Genomic DNA, 15,414 nt, shown 5'->3' with positions numbered 1-15,414 from the left:
TGGATGGGCATGGCCAACTTATAAAATGTGGTGAAACTCACTTAACAACGCTCTTGCTTAGCAACCAAAATGTTGGCTCAAAAACTCTGGTATTTGAAGCATGCAAATCTTAAAGCTGTCAAGTTACAAGACCCTTGCACCCCTAACACTTTAGAAAAAAACACACCCCGGGGGTGTTCAAACTTGACAGCTTTAAGACTTGTGGACTTCAACTCCCAGAATTCCTCCTCTCACTCTTCATCTTGATGATGTGAGGACGGGCGGGGGGAGGGAGCTGGAACCGGTTCTAAATGGCACTGTAGATTTGTGGAACCTCTTCTATAGAAGAGGTTAGAACTGGCAGGAACCCACCCCTGGTGTGGACCCAGGAAGGTGGTCCCCCAGGAACCCCGAGAAGCCACAGAAGGGTTTGAATGGGATGCCTAAGAAGAAGCAAAGCCTGGCAACTTTTCCAATGTGGCTGAAGCTAAGGAAGGTACGGATAAACTCTGCTTTCAAAAATCATAAAAGGCCTCGATCCAAGAATGGTAAATTCAGCAACTCTGCATCAGCAACCTTGCAATGAAGATGAGGTGGATTAGAGAAGAGGAGGAGGAGGAGGAGCTGTTGTACTTTGCTTTTCTAGGTTCTGGATAGTATCATCTGAACCTTGCCACTTGGATACACAACATTATTTAAATAGAGGCCATTCCTAGTGGATCCTGGAAGGACAAAATACAGATTGGACTGTCAAGAGAGCAAAGGTGAAATATAAACACCGTAGCTGTTCCCTCGGCAGCCTTGGAAGTCAACACAGAAACACACATACACACACACAAATGTTCTGAGTTGATGAAGTGCAAAGGGAGTACAAAGAGTTGATCCAAGGCAAATTCCAAAGCAATCCAAACACATCGGGTGATGAATCTGCTCAATCTGTATCAGAGACACTTGATCACTTTTTTCAAACTTGGCACTTTTGAGATGCCCCGATTTTCCCATCCCTAACCTTAACCCTGGCATGGAAATTCTGGGCGTTGAAGTCAACACATCTCACAGGTACCTAAGACTGCATTAGGTGCTTGGGGGAATCTCTGTACAACAGCTAATGTCAAGTGAGTTGAGCTCACGTGTCACTGAATGGGATCTTGGGGTGATTCACACACCACAACTCACATATTAATAATTTTACTATGGGATTTTGAAAAAAAAAAAGCCTTTATCGTTTTAATTTTTGGAAATAGACCTTCAAAGCCGTCAGGCTTCGTTTTCCCTGACCTCTAATTTTTTTATTTTTATTTAAAGGAGAAATATTCTCTTTTGCAGCCATCTTCCTTCCTTCCCTTGGTTTGTTCACTCCCCTGTTGGGAATGTTTAGGCGATAATGGCAGTTAAGACATTTTTCCGAGGCATACCGTATTTTTTGGAGTATAAGACGCACCTTAGTTTTTTGGGAGGAAAATAGGGGAGGGGGAATTCTGCCTACCAGGTTTTCATCTGGCTAGCATCCTTAGCCTGGTCAGCTTCAGCACATAAGTTTGCTGGTTTTGAGTGCGCACACTTTTTATTCTCTGGTTGGGGATAAAAAACAGCTTATAAAGCACAGCTGATCATCGGAGAGCGAAGCAATGAGAAAAGCAGGCAAAGCACTTCACTCATTGGCACCTTGTTAGGGCTGAAAAAAAGTTTAGAAAAAGCTACATTTGGAGTATAAGATGCACCCATATTTTCAGCCTCTTTTTTTTGGGGGGGGGGAGTGTGTCTTATATACTCTGAAAAATACTGTAATCCTTTTTGATATCCCAAAGGACCTTTTTCAAGAGGCAACTGGATGCTCTGGTTTTTCTTTGAAGACGTTTCTTCAGCTCCGAAGAATCAATATTTCATTCTAATATCTGTTGCTTAAGGAAACCATGGTTCCAGTGATAACAAACGCATTCCCTTTCTAACAAGAAGAATGGCCCAAGCAGTTCTTATTTTAGGGCCGGGGAGGGAGGGGGGCGGGATAAAAGAACACATACCTGCATCAGCTTCCTGGAGAGTTCATTCGTGAGAAACTCCTCCTCCTTTTCATAATTCACGGCCAACGTCTCCTTCTCCTTCTGCAAAGCTTGAATCTTCTTAAACAGGGTATTACTGATGAACTCTTCTTCTTGCTCTGCTCGGGCTTGCTGGAAGAGAAAGAAAATCTCAGAGCCAGGCAACTGGTCTGGAAGGCATCTGGTCGCTTCCTCTGCTGATGCTCTGATGCCACTCAACTAAACAAGGACGCGGATGCCAAGAGATCTGCCAGGAAAACCCAAGTGCGATCTCTTGGCTGCCGCCACCATGGACATCATCCTGTTCATGGATCAAGGACTGGGTCTCTGCTCTAGGTTGCCACGGAGGAAAGGCAGGGATCCCGGCACCATCAATGCTTAGCTCCAGAAATGGAGCCACGCCAACCACAAACCAGGATATGGATGTGAGTGTGAAAAGGGTATGGGGGGGGGGGGTTGTTGTATTCTGTAATGCTCTGACACAGAGAGCACATTTCTCAGTTTCAAGGAGTTTGTGGGCAGAGATGTGTTCCTGTCACTGTGCTGAGCTTCCTGGGACAGACTGCAAATACTTTGAGCCATCACTGATGCACACTCTCCTCCTGCTCAACTGCAGACCAGACCCGTCAGAGAGCCAGTTGTTTGGAATAGAGTCCAGTCCTCAGTCCCAGCTGCCCACCGTGCTTGGCTTTATTGTAAACAAGGTTATGAACTGCTGGGAGGGAAGCAGAGGTGGGGGGCACATAAATTAACCAGTTCGCCCAGCATCGAAAATGTCCGTGTGCGCCATCTGCGCATGCGTGGGCCTTTGCACACATGTGCGTGGTATCAAAACCAAGGCATAGTGCCGGCGCACCCGCACTTCGCAACTACCAGCAGCATCCCACCCCTGGAGGAAGGGGGAGGATGAAGAGGAGGAAAGGGAGAACAACCTATTCTCGGTGAACAAGAAGCCATCAACCCATCCTGGGCAGGATGAAACCACAGGGCAACCCAAGAGATTTCTTTTCTCTTCCCAAAGCTTCCTATGCTTCTACTCTTATAAGACCACAGATCTCACAGTCCAGAGAATAAAATCAAAAGCAAACTTCAAAGCGTGAACAAACCACGAACAAGAAGGGAGCCAAGTCGGGGCTTCCATGCAAGCTGTTCCACCCATGTCCCATGGAGTTTACGACTTTCCTGGACTGAAGTGAATCTTACTGATGTAACCCGCCAATCTGGTTTGCCATTCTTGTTTTGCCAGGCAATTGCAAAACCGATGGAACAAGGAGCCTATGAGCACAAGGGTCACTTAACTCAGCCTGACAGCTTAGAGCCAAAGCAACCCAACTGGCTAGAAAGTGAAATGTCAAATATAATGTGAGAACTCTCCACCTTCCTGGAATCTCACGAAATGCCCGCAAATGATCTCCGTGTGATGCCATTAGCCAGGAAAGAGATTGATGCCTTGAACTTGAGAAGAAAGAGCAGGCAAAAGATCAGGACCAAGAGAAAGGGATGGAAACCAAGTTGACATTACAAGTAAACAAATTATGGCATGATTACCCCTCACAAATTAATGATTATCCTGTGGAAGCACGTGGAAAATCACAGAACACACGAGGTTTAGAGCTCTGCAGGGAGGGGGGTGCATGCAAGGATGCAGGGAGGTACATGATGAGAAAAGGATACACGAGGGAGGGAGGGGGCAGACACACAAAGGTGCAGGAGAAAGGGGTATGTCAAAAACCTTCAGAGAGCGCTGGAAAAGTTGGTTCCTCTGCTGAACCATTGTGACCCCAGGAAATAGTTAACTGGAGCCAGAGCACAGTTGACTCTATTGTTAGGTTTTTATTTAACCTTCTCTTTGGAACTCAAATCCAGGATCTCCAAGTCTGGAATATCCTGGTCCGGAAGATTTAACTTTAGAAAAGTAGGAGAGCAATTTGATTAATGTTTGTGTGTGTGTGTTTGTGTTGTGTTGTGTGTAGGAGGGGGGAAATAGGAGACACTGCACCCCCTGCTGGAAGTTAAATCTGGTTCACACAAAACCAACATTTCTCTTAAGCTTTGCAAGAATGTGCAATTTATATTATGATTTGCTGTCAACTGCAGAAAAGGTCATTCTGACATTTTCTGCAAACCATGACTTTAAAATTCCTGGCTAGCGCTACATGCAAGCAGTACTTGACCACAATTACGCATCTGCCATCTTTTATTCTTTCTTTGGGCTGGAGAAGCGGCACAAGTACCATTAATCATCCATGCAGGAAAAACACACTTCAGGGGAAGCAGTACTGGAAAGCTATCGGAGCTGCAAGGAGGCGGCCCCTGACATCAAATCCAGTGCACGGATTCTAGCTCCCATCTTCTGCAACACCACAGCCCACCACAATCTCCTTAACGGCTGTTCTTGCAAATTTTCACACCTTTTGATTTTTGCAGAAGCTGTGTTGGCATGTCACAGAAAGACATTTTATTGCAGAGACTGAATGATTTCTAAGCCAGCCTCTTTTACCCAGATGGGGCAGCAGGACCGTAGAAGTAGTTTCCCCCAAAATAAGACAGGTTCTTATTTTCTTTTGCCCCACGAAATGGCCTTGGGCTTATTATAGGGGGAGGACTTATTGTTTTGGGGTTGCCGGGAGGCTGCTCCCTTGCAAACTGGCTACCGAAGAGCCGGTCACAGCCTCAGGGGCAAAGTAGCCATGAGGTGACCACGCTCACGAGCAGCTGCCCGGCAAATCCCCTCCCCAGCCAGGCAGAGCGCCATTCACTGACCTAGGGGGTATCCCTAAATCGCCAAGGCACATGGCGCTCTGCCCGCCCCCCAGCTTGGCACATTAGGGATACCCCCCTAGGTCAGTGCATGGAGCTCTGCCCGGCTGGAGAAGGCAGTTGCACGAGCACCTGTTCCGCCCCCAGCCTCACCATGCCCTGGCCCAGCTCCCCTTGCAGAGCCAGGGCACCTCGCCACTGCGGCGCTCCAAGCATAATTTCTTCTCCGGCTTCCAAACTCCAAAACTCGGCTGCCGAGTCTTCCAGCAGTGGCCACTCTAGGAGTGTGCTGTATGGTTTTGGGCTGGCTGCTGGAAGACTCTCTGTCCGGAAGACTCTCTTTCCTCTCCAAGTCCTCTCCCAAAACTAGGCAAAGAAATCTCAGCTAAGAAGGAGCTTGCCTGCATTAGTGGTAGGTAAGGCAGCCTTTGATCCAGTGATCTCTCCAGGGCGAAAGGCGGCACAGCTGAAGCCCAGGAATCTCCCTCAGGCACACCCAGGAGCAGCAGAGACCATCATCCCCAGGCAGCTCCTGGACAGCAGCTCTAGAGGAAGCCGAAAGGGCTCCAGGGCATCACCTCAAGGGCTGCTCCCAAGTGCCCTGAACAGAGTTTACTTAATGAGCCCCAGCAGGGGTAAAATCTTCAGAGGGGAGTTTCTCCCCAAAGCAACGGGCTGTGAAAGGGGAGGATGTAAAGCTGAGGCGAAAAGGCTTACAAAGAAGAACAAGGAAGATTTGCCAAAACTTTTCAAGCAGGGAAACTGAGCTGTTCTGACCGAGGCTTCCCGAGAGCATGAAGCAAACTCCTTGTCCCGACAAAAAAAACCTTTTATGAATTGACTGCGAATTCTGCTCATTCTCATCCAGCAAAGTCTTTCGATGGAGGATTTACAGTCACAGACCTTATCTGGCTTGGAGAGCTGACAGGCTGATATCTGTAAAACTTGGCAAGGAGCCTCGGAGAGTCACGAAGCAATGAAGCGAACTAATGGTCTCCTCCTGCAAACTCTACTCCCCTTTCGCTCCTCTTTTATTCACTCTGGGAGGGCCCATTCATCATCCACCTTACTCCCAAAGTCTACCCTTGTTCCTTAGCTGTTCCCTTTATCTTGCAACTCTGCGCATGCGCACACTGGGAACAGGCTCCAGCTGTTCCTCTGCCCCATGAAGGCAGCTGAGAATGGCATATGGCTCTGGCCCCCTCTCTGCCTCCCACACAGAGCCTTCATCAGAACCTTCCCCAGACTCCAGGACTGGCCTATGTTCCTCCCCAACCTCCTCACTGTCCGAATCTGCTACCAGCTCCACAGGCCGCTGGCGGGCCATAACACTAACAGGGCTAAAATGAAGGGAAAAGAAAGGAAAAAGAAGGAATATTCTACGACTGAGACTTCAATGTGCTACGGTTGAGTGACTGTCCCAAGCCGAGCCCCAAAGGAAGAACTTCCTCCTCTCTTCAAAAGCCAGGCAACCTCCAGATGATTCCGAGCAGGATCCTGAAAGATCCTCTATCTCCCTCTGGAAAAGCTCCTCTGCCTAGCAAAAAGACTCAAACATTGGACAGCTTAGGCTGGCCATATGGGTCTTTTTTAAAAAAAAGAAAGAAACAAGGAACTACAGCCTGAAAGTGTTAATACTTGCTTTCATATTGTGAAGGCATAATAAGATCAGGGGGAAGGGAGGATTATTTTGTGTTTACAGAGCTGGAATGGATCTCCAGAGGCTTAAACTTTCATTAGTCTTGGAGTTCATCAGGCATTTTGCGAGAGCTCTGTGGGGAAAGTCAACCTTTGCACTAGTTTCTCTCTCAGGGACGCTGACACAGCCACAAAGGCAGGAACCCAGAGGGTTAAAATGGGCTAATGGAGTTTTTGGCTTCTGTGAGCCCCCCCACACCCCAATTTTCTCCTGAAAGGGCATTATGGGGGCAGTTCCAGTCCACCCACTAGATTTGGTGTGGGAAGACAGGGCATCAAGGAAACTGGGGGTGGGATGGGGGGGGTAGACAGACTTCCAAAACTAAGCAAAGGAATTTCAGCTTGATGATCCTGAGAAGGAAATGAGGCATAGAAAGAGAGAAATGGAATCAAAATGACTTGCTGGCTGGCAACCCCTTGGCCTCCATCTTCCTCATTTCTTTAAACGTCTGGAATTGAAAGTTAATTGTGACTATAGATGCCGATATTAACCTCAGGATATGTTCATGATATTAGAATTACAGATGAGCCTTCCAACTGTTCTTTCCATTGCAAATGTTAAAAGGAAGATACTGAATTTGCATCTTTATTGCACTAAGATTCTGTTACTTGAATTCCAAATTCTATTTTGAAATGTACATAAAGCCCCACTCAAAGATACCGCCTCACAGAGTATCCTTCCTTTAATTTGCAAGATTACACTTTTCAAATCTTTTTGACCCGAAACATCTCCACGTATGGAAACCAAGCTCCAGCATTAGGCTATCAATTATTCACATTGCTCCCAGCAAAAACTGGGGGTTTTTTTGTACAGAGGAAGCAGCCAGAGTCATCAATAAGATGTGAAAAGTAAGTCAAAAGGATTAAGTGGTCTCAATGATAAATGAATTTGTAATTTCATGCAAATTAAAATAAATTCCTGAAATAGAACAAATCTTATTTGACTTTTAGAAGGAATAAAATATACGAGCCATAGCCTTCACCCCTATCAGCGCTAGAGAGTGAAAATTCACAAGCAGCCTCTTAGGTTTCCTGCCTGGAAGAATGGAAGGATGGCAAAGTCTTCAAAAATTTCTCCTCCTCAAGAGCGTTTTAGAAAGGCCATCTTTTCCTACAAAGTCAGAGGAACTTTCAAAAAAAGTTAAAGCTTTTGAAAACTATCCAGAGAAGAAACTTTCAGGCAATTGGTGTTTAGTTTCCTCAACATGCGCTCATTTAACTTCAAAGATGGAGTGGGAAAACAAGAGTGGTAAGAACACTAAGGACAGTTTGCAAGTTGCCCCCCCCCAGGCTGTCGTAACTTAGAATCGCTGTTAAATGGTTATAAGTGGAGGACTAATTCTACTTTTCCCTCCAGCTCTTTACTCCGTTTCTCCTTTGCTTCTCCTTCAATTCCCGAAGCCATCTTGGACTCACGGTGGAAGACCGTGAGTCCAAGGCAAGGAAAGGCCCACTGACAGCATGCTCAAGGCCAGGTAGACTCCCCCACAGGAGAGCATGTTGGTAAATTAAGAAGGCTGTTATTTCATGTGTTGTTTTCTTGCAGTCTCTCACAGAAAGCAACTGGAAAAACAGAATGTGGTGGAAGACACAGTGCTGGTGTCAAAAGGCTGGCAGGAAGGAGGTGTTATTCCTGGCAACTTGAAAAAGCTTACCTGCCACAATATTTAGCATTTCTGCCCCTGTAAACTGTAGAGTTCAGTTGTTGGTGGCTTTTTATAGCACACATGGGAGGAGAGAGACAAAAAAGCACGCCGAATCTCCAGTGTGCTCAACTATTCTATCAAACCCCTTGCACCTTTCCATTTTGGCCTTCTCCCTGAAATGTCCTTTTGATTTTCTCTTAATGAGGGGAATGGCCAATTATTAAAGCAATGCCATGCCATGCGCTGTACATTAGGAAGAACCCACAGGATGAATTGGATGGAGTAAAAAGAAAAAGAAAGGAAAATGAGAGGGGAAAAAAGAGCAGCAGCTGCTTAAGCCCAAACAGGCTTTGGACTGCAGCCCCTCTAAGCCCCTCCCCCTCCCGAGTTATGGGAGCTGCATCTGAAAGGGGGCCTATTCCTTCTCTAAGGCAAGACGTCTGTCTCTCTTCCTGCAAGGAAGCAGAAGACGGCCAAAGAATCCTGGGTGAGCTGCTCTGCTTTGACCATATTCCCTCATGTCAACTGGCAGCAGTCTTTCATGCAACTGAGCAGCCCAGAGGACCTCCAGAGTCTGGCCTAAGTCCCCTAAAGCAGAGGTCTCCAATCTTGGCACCTCCAACTCTGGGAGTTGAAGTCCTCCAGGCTTAAAGTTGCTAAGGTTGAGACCCCAGTCCTAAAGTCTCTTCTGAGCTACGTTTGACTTCTGATGAGCCCTGAGATCCCCTGAGGTCTCCTTTCCAAGAGCAGGGGAAGGACCTACAGGACCGGGTAATTCTGTGATCACCTCAGCTCAGCCAAGTCTAGGCCCAGGTCCATACGCACATGCCCAGAGGCAGCCCTTAGTATCGAAAGGGGGGGTGGGGAGAATGGGTCACTTTATTAACCAAGAGTAAGATGATCCCTTTTGGACTCGGTCTCTCTTCTACCAAGAGCTGACACAGAGAAGAAACTCTTCTGCAGGCAGGCTCCATTTTCATCCATTTGCAGGAAGCTTCCAGGACCAATGAAGGGACCTGGGCTTCGCTCTGCTCCTAGTTCAAGTCCACGTTGACTTGGGGGGACCAAGAAGAAGGAGTGACCCAGAGGCCCCCAGGGAGAGGGCTAGCTCCTTGGCCACCCTTCTCCTGTCAAGCATCTTCATCACCAAAACCTCAGACCTTTTCCCCAGCATTGTGCCTCAACATGAATGAGAAACTCCAATAAGCTTTCATCGTTGGGTTGAAATGCTTAGCCATGGCCTGCTGATCAACCGCCATTACAGATGACCCAAGAGCCATCTGGATCAGGCACATAGCAGGATAGCGCTTGGGAAAACACTCTTTTGCTGATCTAAGGTGGAGAGAAAACATCGAGAAGAGCATACTCTAAGTATTTGTGGAGGAGGCAGGGTCCCCATGCATCTCAATGTGACTCCTCCATCCAGCCGAATGCCAGATAATTGGGCCACATTTCTGAATCAAAAGCAATTACCTCTTGATTTCCGCTCAGAAAAGGGCTTACTCCAAATAATCTCAGCCTTTGGAGAAAAGCTCCTCTGGCAACCAATCCTCTTAGGTAGAGCAAAGTGGTTTGTTTGAGGGCTTCCAACTGAAGGCTGCCCCCGTTTTTCTTTCTCTTTCAGAACAAGAAAGGCACCTACTGTCAGAAATTGGCCGATTTCAACAAACATTCACCCCTCCAGTGATACAGACCATAAACTCTGCTCCATTTTGATTTTAGGATCGAAACAGATGGCCTTCATCTGCAGGTATCGTAATTTTTCCCCAATTTTTTTTTTTTAAAAAGGTGGAGCTGCAGAAACAGACCAAGAAATTCAAGGATCTTAGAACCTCTCAGAAATTGAAGGATTGGTGGCAGCAAAGAACCCCCTCCCCAGATTCTCTTCTGGGAAACAGATGTGTTGTGTTTGGTGAGGGTGTTTTCCAGTTTCCAAAGATTATTCCCCCAAGACTGCAGAACTATCTTATAAACATTCTTCTTCTAACCTTTTATAAAGGCTACTTCAATTCTCTTCATCTTAAATTCACCAGATGAAAGTTTTGTGTGTGTGTGTGTACATACACACACACACCAGTGGTTGGTTCCAGATCCCGTTGGAACCAGTATGCTGCGACGGGCCCAGGCGTCCACTACGTGCACGCCTTCTGTGCACACACATGCACACGCGTGCACCCACCGCTCACAACGCTCCAGCTGCTCGATGGAACATCATGCAGGTGCCGTACGCTGTGTGTGCATGCGCAAATGGCCCAGTTGGCTCAAATGCAGCTCAGGAACGAGGGTGGGCCCTCCAAAGCACCGTACTGGAATGGTGCCTGCTGCTCCCAGCAGGCACTGGTACGCCTGTATCGGTACTGCCCGCAACCCATCACTGAGATACACACACACACACACACACACACACATACATATATACATACATACACACAGAGAGAGTGGGGAGGGGGGGAGAGAGAGATCTAAACATATAGACTCCTACTTTTATTTAAAATATGAACTGAAATTTCGACCACCAAAAAAAGAGGAAGCGCTGTGATAATAGCAAGAATCCAAGACTTATGGCAACCTCTTTGCATTGTCCCTGGGGCTCTATAGTCTGTCCAACTGCTTCAAGTGACTCCATTAGCACCTTTCCATATTTCACATTACTGTGTTTCACTGGATTTTTCAAAACCAAAAGAGATGTTGTAACCAAGATGTTAAATATTTTAATGCTCATTTTACAAAGATATTCAGCAATGTAAAAGGAGGGCGGCTAACAGGTTGCTAGCTACAGAAATGCTGTACTATGTCCATGTTTCCTCATCTTTCCATCATATCTGACAATTCATCTATGCTCCCGAAATTCGGAACATAGAGAAGTCTTTAGGCTGAGTTCTGACTATGTAAGATGACATCACTAAGAGATGATTTCAGGGAGACAGCATAATGTAAGCCTGTGTGCAGTGTGTGCACCCACCATGCTCCTTTTTAAGCATCTTCTCAAAAATCTTTATCTTCATTTCCATGGATTTTGCTCACTCTCTTTTTTTCCCTTCTTACAGGGGTTGGTAGCTCCTCGTGAATTGCCTGGGTATGTTGATTATATGGCAATTGTGTTAAGAAAATACTCAAAAGTGAATTCTGGAGAAAAACAACATTTGATTACATAGTTTCATGTTCTTTCTTTTCCTTTTACAGTCCTCAGTCTGAGGGATAGAAGATAAATTGGGGTGAGTATGAAGGCTTCTTTTTTAATTATTAAAGGGGAAATAGGACCTTCTTCATGGCAATCCAGAAGACTGGTGCAATGCTACTCTTCATTTCATCTTCCAGATTATCCTTCAAAATCGAATTGATGATTTTTACTTAGAGATTCAAAGTATATTTTTAGCGATGGTGTTACCATTTCAATATTTTAAATGACTAAGCTGTCAACTGATGGCAAGGACCATCATCTTCCATACTAGAATCATTCAAACCATTAACACATATTTTTTGTGTGTGCTTTGTTTCTTCTGATGCTGAAACTGCTTAACATTCATGACTCATGACTATGAAGGGCAATCTTTGAATGTTTAAAGCTGGATGGCTGGATGATCAGGCCTACATCTTGCAACACAGAGTTCGTCAACAAACGGAGCAAACAAACTTGCAAATTATAGTTCTGTAATATTAGAACGACCGTTATGAACTTACATGCAGATAAATGGTTATTAAATTTTCAGCATAAATATGCATATTCTATAGCACCATAAAAAGAAGCAGTAATTTGAGAAATACCATAATTTGCAAGGTGTCCGTAAGAATTTATTTGTGCTGACTTTAGAGCACTGTATTTGTAAGTAAACAAGTCCATCATGATAAAGAAAAGAGTTATATTATTTTTAATATGTCAATTTTAATCAGCTGGCATTCTGACTGCCACTCTAAATTTGTGGCAATTATACGTTATTATTTTTATGGCTTGAATTCTGCTGTTATAAACTGAATTTTAATGGGATAAGTTTGAAAGCCAGATAGTTAATACTAATGTAATGAATAAAACTACGTGATTATTAACTTTCTATTGTACGCTGGGTATGTCACATTAGAGCTCCCTAAATGAATGCAAATTATTAGAACAAACTTACAGTTTTATGAAGTAGACGACCTTCCCCCGGTCTACTTCAGCATTTTTTACAAGGTTTTTCAGTGCAACTCATTTGCATGTAATTGTGCATTCACATGATTAGAACTCTTTTTAGTGTTCGTTTAAAGGTGAAAGTGCCCGTCAGACTATTTCTGATTAGAAATGCCATATTACATTCATTTCTGATTTCCTGAAGAGGAGCTGGAAAGAAATTTCAATAACTCTGAGCTGGATGGTAGACACTATAATTCAGTAGATACATCAAATGCTTACTCCTTTGGGCCCCCCGGAATGGATCCAATCTTCAGAAGCCATAGCCACTCAAGCATTAGGACCATGAATGACACATCCAATGAGATCCTTCAGCATGTCCATGTCTAATACCAGAATACTTTCAAAACTGGGAGGGGAGCTCCACATGCAACTCAACTCTCCACTCAACTCCTCCTGCAGCTTAATCCAGAAATGGGCTTGCTGGGTTACTCTCAGCCTTTCTGAGAGCAGGAAATAATATTGCAGTTATACCATTGCCTGTTACAGACAGACAGACAGACTTTGGAAAGTCAAAGTGATTTTGCAGGTGACTGCAGCATTTCAAGCAATAATAGAAAGCAGACCAAATGAACTCCCAGCAGACAAGCCATAAGTGTGCCATCTTGGTTTCTCATCGGATACATCCTGAAACTTAACTCACAAGGAGGCATGTATTTCTGACTCAAAAGATTGATTTTAAAATTCATTACTTCTAATTAGGTTGAAAGGAGGAGCCCTTATCCATAGATCTTATTATTCAAGAAGCGCAGCATTATCTTTTAGTTCATCCTGCCCAACCTCTGGCTTCTTTGAAATATATATATTTAAAGAATGTGTGTGTGTGTGTGTGTGTGTGTGTGTGTGTGTGTGTGTGTGTGTGTATCCATCCATCCATCCATCCATCCCTGGTTGTCTCACAAGGTGACTTCCTCCCTGGGCGACGATTCCCAGCACAAAACCATACGCCTTGCACACCATCCAGAAGCCTCAGCCACAGAAAGACCTGGCCCAAGTGGGAGGAAACTCCAGAAACATTCCCCACCCACCCAAGGCAAAAGCAGCCGCCATCCTGAGCTCCTTTGCCTTCCAAGAGGATTGGCTGGCAGCTGATGGGGGGGAGGTGGGGCACCCTTCCTTGGCTGGGAAGAGGCCCGGCTGGGCAAGGGGGAAACGGGGGGCCGCCGGGAGTGGAGGGGGGCGGCTGCAGCCCGTGAATCCCGGGTGCGATCAGAGGAGGTCTCCTCCCCCTCGCCACCGGAGGGGCAGGTGGGATGGGAGGAGGAGGCTGAGCTGGGGCGGCTACCGCCTGCACCCTTGGCTCAGCCACGGGGAGAGAATCTCTCCTCCGGACTGAGGGTCTTCCCCCCAGCAGAGCCCCCTTCTCCGGAGGCCCAATTAGAGTGTCGCGGGGTATGTGTGCAGAGGGCGGGGCGCGCCCATTGCTCCCCCACCCACCCACCGGGCCTGCGGGGCGGGGCCTCCCCACCCCCTCCCCCCCTGCGGTTCCCGGGCGGGGCACTCACGATGGTGACGGAGGCCTTGCGCAGGTCGCGGTTCTCCTCCTGCAGCGCTTTGCACTTGAGCTTGTAGGTCTCCAGCTCGATCTTCAGCACCTTGTTCTCCTGCTGCAGCGACGCCAGCCGGTTGGTCAGCTCCTCCAGGCGGAACGGAGAGATCACGATGCCCCCCGCCTTGCCCGGCGCCCCCACTCCGCCGCCGCCGCCGGGGGGGCTCGGCCCAGACGACGACGACGAGCCCCCGCCGGGCCCCGAAGAGGCCGCCTCGGAGGCTCCGACGCCCCCGCCTCCGTCCGTGTCGCTCTCGCTGGCGCTGTCGGCCATGCCGGCCCTGGGAGGGAGGGAGGGAAGGAGGCCGTGCCAGGAGCCCTTCTCGCTGCTTCTGCCGCCGCTTCTGTCGCCGCCGCTCCGCCTGCCGCCCCTGCGCGGCCCCGCCCCGTTGCGCCGCCTTCCGCCTGGCGCGCACTGGCCCGCCGTCCCGCCAAGAGGGCACCCTCCGCGGCGCCCGCCGCGCCCACAGCGGCCCCTCCGGCGCCCTCCGGCACTGCACTCTCCTTCGCGGCCTCCAAGGCAAGGGCGTCCAAACTTCTGAACTTGAAGACTTGTGGACTTCAACTCCCAGAATTCCCCAGCCAGCTCCAAGGGGTCCCTTTCTCTGTCCCGCCCTTCCCCTCTTGGGTAAAACTTTCCTGGCACAGCGCGTGGCAGGGCTGCCGATGCAACTGGCAGCTGGTGGGAGTTCAGGCTCTGGCTGCAGGGGGTGGGATTCAAAAAAACAATACTGGCTTGGTGGGCATGGCTTGGTGGGCGTGGCAGGGGAAGGATACTGCAAAATCCCCATTCCCTCCCGATCAGCTGGGACTCGGGAGGCAGAGAATAGAAGGGTGGGGGCCAGTCAGAGGTGGTATTTACTGGTTCTCTGAACTACTCAAAATTTCCACTACCGGTTCTCCAGAACTGGTCAGAACCTGCTGACTGCCACCTCTGTCCTGATGGTGGTCTTTCCATCCTTCCAGCAGCAGACTGGGACTGTTTGCAGCAAGGGCCAGCCTTGCTCTCCTTATTTGTTTGTTTGTTTGTCCAACATGTACAAGATGACAAGTATAGGTATAAACATAAACATGAACAAAGGAAGTAAATACAGATAAATGGGGACAGTAGGACAGGGACGGTAGGCACGCTGGTGCGCCTATGCACATCCCGTTTACGGACCTCTTGAAAATGGGGTGAGGTCCATGGTAGACAGTTTAAGATTGAAGCTCTGGGAGTTTGAAGCTGTAACAGTAGAATCAGGTAGAGCAACTTCATCTAGCTCCTTACTTCCTAAGGCAGATCTCACCATTCGAGGTCACAGCGCCACCCCCCCAGGGGCACCCTCTCCTATCAGACAAGCTGAAGCATACCAAAGTCCCCTTGGGGGCTGGCAGCCGAGTGGAGTCTGTGGGGAGACCTTCTGGATCTGCTGGGCACATCCCCCTCCTGACCCAGGCAACCTCCTGGGCTACTGCTTACCTCACTTTCTCCCGATAGCAGAATTTAATTGAAAAGCCGAATCTAACTGTGGCGTAAAGCAGACTTTCCCAACCTGATGCTGTGACCCTCAGTTCTCAATATTTCTAACCAATAGA

The 15,414-nt window shown here is 47.6% G+C and overlaps 1 protein-coding gene across 2 annotated transcripts in view; it reads right to left on the bottom strand.

The window, feature by feature from the left end:
- CCDC6 (coiled-coil domain containing 6) overlaps positions 1 to 14,209 on the bottom strand; it is a 44,144-nt gene extending 29,935 nt beyond the window's left edge. Inside the window, exons 1-2 of one of the 2 annotated variants that reach the window (XM_014052012.2) lie at positions 13,793 to 14,209; positions 2,001 to 2,150 (exon numbers count right to left, since the gene is read on the bottom strand). In XM_014052012.2, coding sequence (XP_013907487.1) covers positions 2,001 to 2,150; positions 13,793 to 14,110 — 468 coding nt within the window. In that variant the 5' untranslated portion in view covers positions 14,111 to 14,209. The remainder of the gene's footprint in view (positions 1 to 2,000; positions 2,151 to 13,792) is intronic. The other variant, XM_014052011.2, reaches the window with a different exon arrangement.
- Between the last annotated feature and the right edge of the window lie 1,205 nt (positions 14,210 to 15,414).

Source organism: Thamnophis sirtalis, unplaced genomic scaffold, assembly GCF_051295495.1.
Source record: "Thamnophis sirtalis isolate CommonGarterSnake01/CBP01778 unplaced genomic scaffold, rThaSir2_p1.2 scaffold_15, whole genome shotgun sequence".
NCBI lineage: Eukaryota > Metazoa > Chordata > Lepidosauria > Squamata > Natricidae > Thamnophis > Thamnophis sirtalis.
The sequence above is the reverse complement of the archived record's forward strand: the minus strand, read 5'-3'. Positions and strand labels throughout refer to the sequence as shown.